The 12,650-nt window shown below is 39.1% G+C and overlaps 1 protein-coding gene across 2 annotated transcripts in view; it reads right to left on the reverse strand.

Annotated features, from left to right (window-relative positions):
* The window catches only part of LOC131060183 (F-box protein 7), a 336,958-nt gene that overhangs the window by 125,127 nt on the left and 199,181 nt on the right, over window positions 1-12,650 (reverse strand). For both annotated transcript variants that reach the window (XM_057993325.2, XM_057993326.2), the window contains one exon: window positions 31-104. In XM_057993325.2, coding sequence (XP_057849308.2) covers window positions 31-104 — 74 coding nt within the window. The remainder of the gene's footprint in view (window positions 1-30; window positions 105-12,650) is intronic.

Consider the following 12,650-nt stretch of genomic DNA (forward strand, 5'->3'; position numbering starts at 1 on the left):
AAATAAATATTAAACTTTCCAATGCCATACCACATGCACTGGATTAGTAGTTTTCCACTCTGCAATCCCTGCACGGATGTAAGTGTTTCGACTCACATACAGCCCTGAAAATCCATCTCAAATAATCAATTCCAAAACTATGAATTCCCTTAAAAATTCCATTCATAAATGTTGCAAATGAATGGTATTGCACAACTTCCAAAACAAACAATGAAAATCAGTGCTTTCTCTGAACTATAGAAACAAAAAATTTAAATTTACAACATAAAAGAAATAAGCTTCATTTCCAGTGATAGAATTAAAAATGTAAGAACATGCAGTTATTTTTTGAACTCTAAAAGAGTAATACTTGAAAGGGACACAAGACATGAAGAAAGCGATTCCCTATGCATGACTAGTGTCTTTTGGTCATGGTTATATTTTTCTCCACCAAAGCTAAGTAATACATTTGTCCATTTCACTACATAGCCAGATCACACATTGGCATGAAATCTAAAATATTGCACAATGAAGAATGATAAGGGAGCTAAGCACAAGATAAGTTGAACATCACATTACATATTAGTTCACAAAATAATGTAATCTCATAGAGATATTAACATTTAGCAATGATGTTAGCATTTTAATCTGCACCTTTCAATACGACACATAACAGAACAGTTTTGTAGACCCACTCTTCATATTTGAAGAAGCTCTCTATAACAAAAACTAACCTAGTCTAAACAACATGTAATTGCTATTTGCAACCTGTATAGTGTTTTATAGGGTGGTTCTTGCTCATGCTAAACAAAACTAAACATGTGCCTTTTTCAATTTACCTAGGGCAAATCAACAAGGCAATTTTTTTTCTTTTGACTAAATGAAAACCATACAACTACCACACTTATGCTATACAATTAAATGCGGACATTGAGGAGTGCAAGTACACATAAGGATTGAATAAGCTTAAACACAAGGACACAAACACTTTGGTAGATTGAAATAAGTTATCAAATTCAAAACCACAATCGCCAACACTAAGTAAACCTATAATATAAAGCTTACAAATTTTCTAAAACCAATCTAATCTACCTCAACACACCTACATAACATTATAAACTGAATACAATAATTTCATCCACAGCTACGGTTACCAACTTAACATCTACTGCATGACAAAGTTTTCAATAAACTTTGAGTGGCATTCAATTCATAAAAGCACAATAATAATGACATAGAACATCACAACAACAATTTTTGCTATATTTTAATTTTATTGAATAAATGATACCGAATCAACAATAATGTATCTTCAAACTATGTGCCAAGTGCACTTATTTATAAGGTTTTACAATATTTTACATGAAAAATAATAAAAAAGATAACACTTCTACCATAAGAATAGTTTGATTTCATGCGATGTAAGCTTTATTAGAAATTTTAATCCACTAAAACTGAATTTTTACTTGGGCAATCTTCAATCAAACTGTGATAACCTGATGTACATTTTATTAAAACACACCAATAATAATAATAGCATATATTATGGGGTCTAGTAGAAATATATAATATGAAGAAAGCAATTATTAAAATTATGTTAATAGATTAAATAATGTTAATATATTGCAAAAAGAAATAAATCATTAAATATTGTTAATATATTAAATAAGGTTAATATAAATAAATGATTAAACCATGTTAATGTATTTAATATATTAAATAATGAAGAAATATATTATTAAGTGAATAATGTTAATTAACGAAATTAAGATGTTGTGTGTTACTTATAAAGGGCTGCGAATACATCGCGGTTACACCCCCCCGTGGCAAGTGGTGGGACGGTAGTCGCAGCCTGGGCTGCGAACACCGTCACACCCCTTCCCGTGGAAGGGACCCGTCGAGGGACGCAACACTTCCCCTCCACGGGGTATAAGGAAGGCAACCACAGCAAAGGGAGTGGCACGGAAGAGACGAAGACAGGAGGACTGCGGACTGCGAACAGGTAAGCGGTACTTACTGGCCACAGGGGTATATGTGTGTGTGGACGTGTGTGCCACACACACACATATATATTAATGATGGTTCTGTCATACATAATAATATACCAATTCCTTTAACAGAGTTATAGTAGGGTAATGATATTATCTCATGTGTATGTAGCAATGGATATATATATGTATGCAGAATATTTATATGTATATAGGATCAATAATGGGAATTAAGGAATATGTAAATGTAGGCATAAATTATGGATTTAAAAATGATAATGAAATGTAGAATGTTATATGAATAATGTGGCTATAAATTCCCTTAGCCTAATTCAGGGATTATGATAATCCCTGGTAGGCAGTATATACTGAGTATTTATATGCATATGTGTTAAGGCTTGAGTGTCAAAGTTCACCCAAGAAGAGACGGGTCTAGTCAGTCCTCTCTGGTAGACTTGGATGATAAGATGTATCATCCAAGGCAAGGAATTGATGATATATGATGATCTTCCTTGGTAGGCTTGGATGTAAAATGCTACATCCAAGACAGGAATTGAAATATCCTTCGATTTCCTGGTAAGGCTTGGAACCATGATGGGTTCCAAGAAGGTGGGCAATTTAACCACCTAAGGACATAACCCAGTACTGAATTCGTATCCTTTTTATTAAATAAGATTTGAGACTAGTTTTAATTAAGTAATTGAACTTTAATTGCAAATTAGATTAGTTATATATATATTTGTTGCATTCTAACAGTTTGTTTTGCAGGACAGTGATCTCTAACTAGTAGGGACATTACAGTGGTATCAGAGCATAATCCTGCCAACCTATGGAAAGGAGTCTTAGTTTATGATCACATATCAGAGAAAGAAAGGCACGAAAGCAATGGCCGATCAATTAGCCCAACAACTTCAGACTTTCATGGAGCAAACCAATGAGAAATTCGAAAGAATGAGCCAATTAATCCTCCAAAGTACAAACAGCAACAATAGAGATATTCCAAACCCTAGAAGAGAGACACACTCTAATCACGTCGATAATGAACGATCTCCTCAAAGTTCTAGACAAACAATTCCCGAATTTATTCCTGGAGAAGAACATGTGGGAGATGAAGAGGAGCAAGCCACACTTGGGGTGGAAGAAATCGCCCAAATTTATGCTAGATTAGAGCCAGAAGTTCAGAGGGTGGTTTCCTTCAGGGACTTCTGAGAGTCCAAGACTAATGAAGGTAGAAGGAGGAAGCCTATGGGTAAAGACCTCAAAGCTAAAGTTAACAAAATGTCCCTACCATGCTTTGATGGGTCAGGAAAGGATATCGTCCAAGCTTGGGTCCAAAAACTAGATACGTAACTTTCATACAGCCCCATGACCAAAGGAGATGCTATAAAATTTGCCATACTCCATTTAACCGGAGCAGCCCATAATTGGTGGCATAACGGTCTCATTACCCTAGGCCACAAAAATATCTCCACCTATAATGAGTTTACCCAAAAACTCATCAGCCGGTTTGACCAGAAAGACTCAGAATGGTACTTCCAAGAGTTAACCCACCTTAAGCAAACAGGAACCATTGAAGACTATATCGACCAATTCCAAAACCTATCAGTAATGGTCCCCGACCTATCCCAGAGAAGGCTTACTTACATGTTTTTAGAAGGCTTGAAAGACTATTAAATTTTTTGTAAAACCCTTGGAACCACAAAATTTAGTAGAGGCCATTAAGAAAACTAGGATGGTCGAGTTTAGTGCCCCCAAGAACATCTCAGCCAAAACACCGCATAGGAATGAGGGACCACCGGGAAAGGCCCTGTCGCTTTTGCAAAAAACCTTGGAGTTTGAATCACCGATGTAAGGAGAGAGAGGAACTCATGGAGAAAGGGTTATGTTTCAAATGCAAGGCCCCATGGGGGAAGGGCCATGAATGTAAAAGAGGACAGTTAAATAACACAGAAGAAATACGGGATGAGGAAAGACCCTATAAAAGGGCCAGGTTTGAAAGCAACGAGCCGGGTACCTTGGCAGTCATCACTCAAGGAAGTGAGAATAGATGCTTCAAACTCAAAGGGATAATCAAAGGACAAAAAGTAATCGCTTTGGTAGACACAGGAGCCTCACATGATTTCATTAGCAAACACTTAGCAGCAAAGAGAAGGTTAAAAACTCAAGAATTTGGAGGATTTGAAGTGATCATGGGCAACGAAGTCATAGACAGGTGCACTAAAATTATACCTCAATTGGAAGTCACCCTGGGGGGAACTTCTTTGTGGTGAACTTAGAGAATGACATCATTTTGGGGATGCCATGGATAAACTCATTGGACCGGTTCACCATGGACAGTCTGAATCGAGAGATATGCTTCCAACATGAAGGGAGAGAGATAACATTAAAAGGAATTCCCGATGGCTCTCCAAAGATTGTATCATGTAATAAAATGGAGAAAATCCTTAGGCACGATCAAGGAGAGTGGGTCGCCCAATGTATGGTCTTGGATAAATCTCCGACCGAAAATCAAACCGTTCATAGTGATATACAACCCATCCTTAGGACACAAAAAAGTCTTCGAAGACATTCCCCCGGGCTTACCCCCAAAAAGGGGATTTGAACACTCCATTGAATTAGAAGGAGCAAAACCCGTCATTACCACTCCTTACCGCCACCCCCACAAATTCAAAGAGGAGGTTGAAAAAACCATAAAAGAGTTATTAGAAATGGGACACATCCAGCCAAGCAACAGCCCCTTTGCTTCATCAGTGGTATTGGTCAAGAAGAAAGACGGGATGATGAGAATGTGCATAGATTATAGGGCCCTGAATAAAAAGACTATAAAAAATCGATACCCCATTCTGAGAATTGACGAATTAATGGATGAACTGCACGGAGCAAGATATTTCTCTAAAATTGATCTAAGGTCAGGATACCATCAAATTAGAATGAGGGAAGAGGATATTCCCAAACCAGCATTCAGATGTCACTATGGGCATTTCGAGTTTTTGGTCCTACAATTTGGTCTCACGAATGCCCCAGCCACTTTCCAGTCATGCATGAATCATACGTTCAGGCAACAATTGAGGAAATTTCTTCTAATATTCTTTGATGATATACTTATTTACAGCAATACATGGGAAGAACATCTCCGGCACATTGAGGAGGTATTAAATATTCTTGAGTCTGAATCATTATATGCCAAAGTCTCCAAGTGCGAATTTGGGATGAAAGAAATCATCTACCTCGGACACAAAATTAGTGAGGCCAGAGTAAGTGTTGATGAAGAAAAGATCAGGGCCATCACGGAATGGCCCACCCCTAGAACCTTAACACAATTAAGGGGATTTGTGGGACTATGCAGCTACTATAGACGTTTTGTAAAAGGGTTGTCCAAGATTGCAGCACCCCTTACTAATCTAACTAAGAAAGGGGCTTTCACATGGAATGACCAAGCCCAAAAGGCTTTTGAACAACTTAAAATAACCATGAGCTCATGTCCAGTATTGACCGTTCCCGACTTCTCTATACCTTTCGAACTACAATGTGATGCATCCGCAGCGGGAATTGGGGCAGTCCTCATGCATAAGAAACACCCCCTAGCCTTTGAGAGTCGTAAACTTACCGAACCAGAAAGACACTACTCTATTTATGACAAAGAAATGCTAGCCATAATGCACGCCTTGGCCAAATTTCGCCAATACCTTGTCTGTGGGAAGTTTAGCGTAAAAACCGATCATAACAGCCTACGCTTCTTCTTGAGCCAAAAGGACCTTAATGATAGGCAACAAAAATGGGTGAGCAAAATACAAGCCTACAACTTTGATATAGAATATGTAAAAGGGGTAAATAACGGGGCAGCAGATGCATTATCCCGAAGAGCCCGCCTTAATACCCTTACCAGCATTTCAAAGGACTGGAAGGAAGAAATCCTTAATGAATATAACCAAGATCCACAAGCAAAGGAAATTTTGAAGGGAAACCCTCCCAATGAAGATTTTAATGTTAGGGGAGATCTCATCTTGTACAAGGGAAGGGTATACTTGACCCCTCAGACCAGATTCAGAAGCAAAATCCTAAAAGAATTCCATGATAACCCCTTGTTAGGACATCAAAGATACTATAAAACTTATAAACACATTAGGGAAAAGTATGCATGGAAAGACCAAAAAAGAGATGTCCAAAAATATGTACAAGAGTTGCCTAACCTGTCAACGCAATAAAACTGAACTCATCCACCCAGCTGGTTTGCTTCAACCATTACCTATTCCCAATCAAAAGTGGGAGAGCATTTCTATGGGTTTCATAACAGGGTTGCCAAAGACACAAGGAAAGGATAGCATTTTTGTGGTGGTAGACAGACTCACGAAGTATGCCCATTTCCTTGCAGTCTCCACAGAACACAAAGACTACCAAATAGCCAATCTATTCTTCAGGGAAATTTTCAGACTCCACCGGAAATTCGGCCTAAAAGGCCCTTTTGCAAACCCATGGACAACTGACATTCTTGTCTACTTAGCCAATTTTCAAACTCATGCGAAAACTAGTCTCCCTTGGAAGAAATCTTGAACATCTCAAAATGCGAGACTCTCTGTAAATTGGCCCCCTGGCCTTGAGACTTAAAACTTACGGACGCCCCATCTCCTGCACGGGCTGATTCAAACCTCTCATCATGAACGAGATCATTCCTGACCTCCTACGAACTCCTCAGGACTGGAGGAAACGGGCGGGCTCATTCTCTTGCAGGATCATTGCTTCACTACTACCTGTTGAATCTCAAAATGGCAGATAAAAATCAAAATCCTACACCGGGCGAGACGAAAACCAGAAAAGAAACAAGGGAGACCCTGTCGGCGACAGGGAGTGTGTGCAATGCACAACACTTACCAGTATGCATTATAGGTTGAAGAGAAATTGAAAAAAAGACATGAGCAGAGACAGAGAGGTAGAGGTGGAAGGATTACCAGAGGAAGATTTCAAGGAGGAAGAGGATATACCGGAGGAAGAGGAACCAGTACAGATCGGAACAAGGACAAGGAAGTGACCAAAGAAGGTAATTCATACCAGAAGGATGATAAATATTTCTACCGGAGGAGAGAATCGGATGGTTACCAGAATGAGAACTTTGGAAGACAAGATAAGAGGACATTTAGAGGAACCTGCTTAAAGTGTGGAGGAGAAGGACATCGTGCATTTGAGTGTAAGAAAATAGAGGCTACCGGAAGAACAACAGTGGTGGAAGAAAACCCCACCGGAGCAGACAATAAACCGGAAGATGGAGAACTGTTGATGATGAGGAGAGCCTTGTGTCATGATGACGTGGCTAAAATCGCATTGCTAAGACTCCATCCGGCCAATGCAGAATAGAATGATCTCGCCGAGTATCCTATCCTCTCTTGAGATAAGGAAATCCCTAATGTTGTTTCAATGTATGAATGGGGATGACTTCAAGGTTTCGATTGTTAGGTCTTGACTGCAGGATTACTCAGTGATTGATGTGATTTGCTGGGAGCGCAAGGTGTCTTACGATTTTGCAACTAGCTGGTCTGCTGTGATTCTCGAATTGCGAAATAAAATTAAAAGGGAAGGGATAGGAGATCTAAAACTAACAAGACTGTTATGCGGGTAGACGGATTCAACATAACCAATCCCTGAATGGCCAAAATGGCTCACAACCTCGCAGGAACGGTGCAATCTTCAAAGGGACTTGGAAGATTTTCAGACTGCAAACGCACGGCTAAGCACCCAATTTCGGCGCAGCTCAGACGGACACCTACAATTGAACTAAGCACAATTCAAAGGCTCAAGTTAACCATACGAAAGGATACACAATCACTATATCCTCAATGGTATGAGCCTGAATCTATCAAATACCTGCACACCCAAAACAGAAAGATCTATCTAAAATGCTGAAAGAAACCATGCAAACAGGATGAAAACAAGACAATAAACACCAAATCAATGTCCATATTTTGATTTCAGCTGCCTATTACAACACTTTCTGCAGCATCTCTATGCTACTCCTCTAATCTAACCTATTCTAACTTCTAAAATCTAACTCTCTAACAATCTAACCACCAAAATTCTAACCCTTTCCAAAAGAAAGGCCTCTACCTTTTATAGATTTTACAATATTGAATTGAAGGCTAGGATAGATTGCATCCAAGGGTCCTGATCTGCCTCCCAGAAGCTGGCAACTTTAACCCATGCCCATTAAACTCTTAGTCATCTATCCAACCACTATCCCAACTACCTGCAACTGTCTAGACTTTAATTTGGGTCTATCCGGTAGTTGGACATAACTGTCCACAGCTGACTTGTTTCCCCTTTCTTTCAAAATATCTGAGTGGGGCCCACAGGTAGTTTTACAATAAAACAGATTCAATCAAACTGAACTTCTGGAATTAAATCCAACTGTGTATTTCTCGAGAATGCATAGACTTGCCGCATTCGAAGTGTTCTTCGGTCTTTGGTCCCGATGGTGGACTTCAGCTTTGTTCAGCGACACGCTTCCCAATGCTCGGTTGCTCTCGCGCTACTGCAGCACGTTCTTGCATCTTCTTCTTCAGCTTTCAGTGCCTGGCTCCTTAACATTTCAGGCCTTCTCCTGGTTCTTCGGGATGACGATGCCTTCGACCTACGAACAATTAATCTCACTTTAATAAATCAATTTGAAAAATTAAAATTAATTTAACAAAAATTAAATTCTAAACGTCTGGCTTCGTCTCGGTGGAGTTCGGGCTAGAGAAGCTCTTTGTGACATGTATCTTTGAATCTCTTACTTTTTACATGAAGTTTGATCTGTCTTCTTGATTCGCGGACTTCGAAATCTTGTTTCGGCCTATTAAAGGTTTATCGGCCTGAATAAATGAATCGTGCGATTCCCACTTGGTCTACTTTTCGGCTTAATAAATTGAAATGAGAACTCGTGACTCCTCTCTCTGACAAACATCAGCGGATTAGAGAAATTTATGAGCCTTTCACGTGGCGACTTTCTAACTCAATTTATGAGCGTGAATGATTTTCGGCTCAAGAAGTTACTTTGCGCGAATTTCGAATTTTTCCTTTAGGTTTTCGGCAAGTTGGATGACTTTGGCGATTTTAACCCTTTAGCCATTTTCGGGTAATTCACCCAAAATGCTAGATGTTCATTATTTCGGGCATATTGGGTAAAATTCACGATTTTCGGCCCAAGAGGGGTTTTTGAAAAATTTACAAAACGCCATACTTATTATTGGGCTGAGAAAATGGTTTCCGAGCATATTGGACGTTTTGCGCGATTTTATTAACCTTTCACGCTTTACAACATTTTGAACTTTAGTGATTTTTCAGCTAAAGAAGCCATTTTGGACGATTTTGAAACCTTTTCGGCTCCTTCAGTCATTTTGTAAGCCAATGACATTTTTAGCGTTTAGGATCAATTTGGGAGTTTTCCAAGTTTCGGCTTGCTAAGGTATTTCGTGATACTTAAACTCTTCATTTATCTTCTTCATGTTCGGCATGTTCGAATGTTTTGCAAAGCTTCAAATTTCGGCCTATGGGCCCCTTTTGTGAGTTTTAGGTTCGCAATTTGGCCTAAGAGATCGAATTTGGCTGCAGCGGCACTCTGATTTGAACCTACTCTCACGAGAAGATCTCAAAGACGGGGGTCCCCTGTCCATGACGGGGATGGGTGTGCAGAATGCACACATGTCATACCAAAAGAGATGAAGAGCCCTTGCACAGGAAGAATTTGTTCAAGACCAGATGTAAGGTATCCGGTAAGTGTTGTAAAGTTGTTATTGATAGTGGTAGTTCAGATAATCTTGTTTCAGAAGAGATGGTGAATAAGTTGAAATTGGAGAGATTGAAACACCCTAAGCCTTATCAGATAGCGTGGATTCAGGATGAACATAAGTTGTTAGTAAGTGAACAATGTTTGGTGAAATTCAAAATTGGAAATTATCATGATGAAGTTTTGTGTGATATTATGCCTATGGATATTTGTCATCTTTTGTTGAGAAGACCTTGGCAGTTTGATAGACAGGCAATACATGATGGGAGAAAGAATACATACACTATTGTGGCCAATGGGATGAAGCAAACCTTGTTGCCTTTGGAGAAACCTTTGAAGAATGAAGTTTGTACGAATGCTAGAATCTGTTTAGTAAATGGAAAGAAATTCATGGATGGACTGAGACATGAAAATGTGTGTTTTGCCTTAATTCCTAAGAAGACCGAGAGACCAAAACCGGAAGGAGAGCACTCGAAAGAGATAAAAGATTTGCTAACAGAATATGAGGATATCATTTCAGATAATGTACTTGATGGATTGCCACATGTGAGAAGTATTAGTCATTGCATGGACTTGGTTCCCGAAGCTAGTTTACCTAACAAAGTTGCACATTGGTTGACACCGGCAAAGAATGAAGAACTAAATAGACAAGTGCAGGAGCTGTTGAAGAAAGGTTTGATCAAGGAGAGTCTGAGCCCTTGTGCAGTACCAACAGTATTAGCACCTAAGAAGAATGGAGAATGGAGGATGTGTACCGATTCAAGAGCAATAAACAAGATCACAGTGAAATACCGATTTCCTTTGCCTAGGATGGATGACATAATGGACTGTTTGAGTGGAGCAAAATACTTTACAAATATAGATTTGAAGAGTGGATATCATCAGATCAAGATCAAAGAAGGTGATGAGTGGAAGACAGCATTTAAGACAAACGAAGGACTATATGAATGGTTGGTGATGCCTTTTGGATTGACTAATGCATTGAGTACTTCATGAGGCTAATGAATGAGGTATTGAAGAAATTCTTGGGTAAGTTTGCTATTGTGTATTTGGATGACATTCTGATTTTTAGTAAAACAAGAGAGGAGCATTTGTTGCAATTAAGACAAGTTTTGCAGAGGTTGAGAGAAGAAAAGTTGTTGATCAATATCAAAAACTGTACTTTCATGAAGGATGAGTTAGTCTATTTAGGATTTGTGATATCTGAGGATAGTTTGAAGATGGAACTTGACAAAGTGAAAGCCATTGTTGAGTGGCCTACACCGGAAAGCATTGGGGAGGTGAGATCATTTCATGGATTGACTAGTTTTTACCAGAAGTTTATAAGAAATTTCAGTTCAGTTTGTAACCCCATGACTGAGACCATGAGAGGAGATCTGAAGGAATTCAAGTGGACCACCAGAGAAAACAAAAGTTTTGAATTATTAAAGTAGAACGTGACTAAGCAGCCTATGTTAGCTTTACTGGATTTCAATAAAGTATTTCAAGTGGATTGTGATGCAAGTAGAACAACAATAGGAGCAGTCTTGAGTCAAGAACGGAGAGCAGTAGCCTATTTCAGTGAGAAATTGAATGATGCTCGGAAGAGATATTCAGTGTATGATCAAGAATTTTATGCCATAGTTCAAGCCTTGAAGAAATGGAGACACTACTTGTTGCCTAAGGAGTTTGTGTTGTATACAGATCATCAAGCTTTGCAGTATTTGAACAATCAGAGTAAGTTGAATCAGAGACATATGAGGTGGGTAGAATTCTTACAGAGTTACACCTTTGTGTTTAAGCATAGAAGTGGGAAATATAACAAAGTTGTTGATGCATTAAGTAGGAGAAGGAATTTGTTGACTGAGATGAGAGTGACAGTATTAGGTTTTGAAGATTGGAAGACCTTGTATGATGAAGACCCGGATTTTGCAAAACTTTGGAAAGCATGCAGAGAACCAGTGTAATGTCTCCTCCTCGTTGATATCTTTCCAGTGGTCCATTAGGCTAACCTGAGACCCGTAGGCTAGGTGGAATGAAGAATGAGGGTCAAGCATTGATGAGGCAAGAACTTACTATTTTTAGTAAGTTAGGCGTTGGCCGTTTTGGTGATACTGTCCTACTGAGCTCTCCATGCTCTGTCACTGGGTGCGAAGATCATGCTTTTCGGAGCAGTAGTTCATGACTTACTATTTTTAGTAAGTGGCAGTATGACATATTTTTATTTTTGGCAATGGATAGGGTCCTGATCTTGCAACAGTTCAGTGGTCTTCCTGGCTCAACTTCATCCTGGTTTTGGCAATAATCAGTATGGGAGTCATAAGTGATATAATTAAATATTATTTCCTTATCCTAAGGTTTAATATTTAATTAATTTGATTTACTGATTAATGACTATGGAAATTGCGCATAATTATCTCCTAAGTGCTAGGCGAATTTTATGTCTAGAAAGGGACGCCAATTTGATGTGGGAGATATTATTTTATTCACCACAAATGTTTGCTAAGTCAAAATCGTGGTATTATGCTTCTTGGCGTGATTCCTTGACTTATGTGTTGGGCGCCATCCTTGGGTCCACGTGGTAAAGTAAATGCAAATGAAGAAATTGAATTTGGGTGAATTTGTAAGCATTTGCAATTGGTTTTGGGGAGTTAGAAGTTATAAATAAGAGCCTTGGGCTCCCATTTTGGTTATCATATGAATTTGCATCATTATGCTGCCAAATTGGCGATTGAAAATTTGAGCTTCGAAGTGTGGCTTCCTAGCTAAGTCTCAGTTTCATACTTGCAAGATAGTACCTAGTTGTGTCCATGTATTTCCAGTGTTGTTGGTGAGTGACTTGCAGATTGTGGAGTGTTTTGTATGAGATTGGAGTGTTTCCTGGTTGCTGGTCGCGGAACTGCTGAAAGTGTATTTTGCTCATACCTCTTGGCCAGGCGATTCCATCA

The sequence above is a fragment of the Cryptomeria japonica genome, chromosome 7, assembly GCF_030272615.1.
Source record: "Cryptomeria japonica chromosome 7, Sugi_1.0, whole genome shotgun sequence".
NCBI classification, from domain to species: Eukaryota; Viridiplantae; Streptophyta; class Pinopsida; order Cupressales; family Cupressaceae; genus Cryptomeria; species Cryptomeria japonica.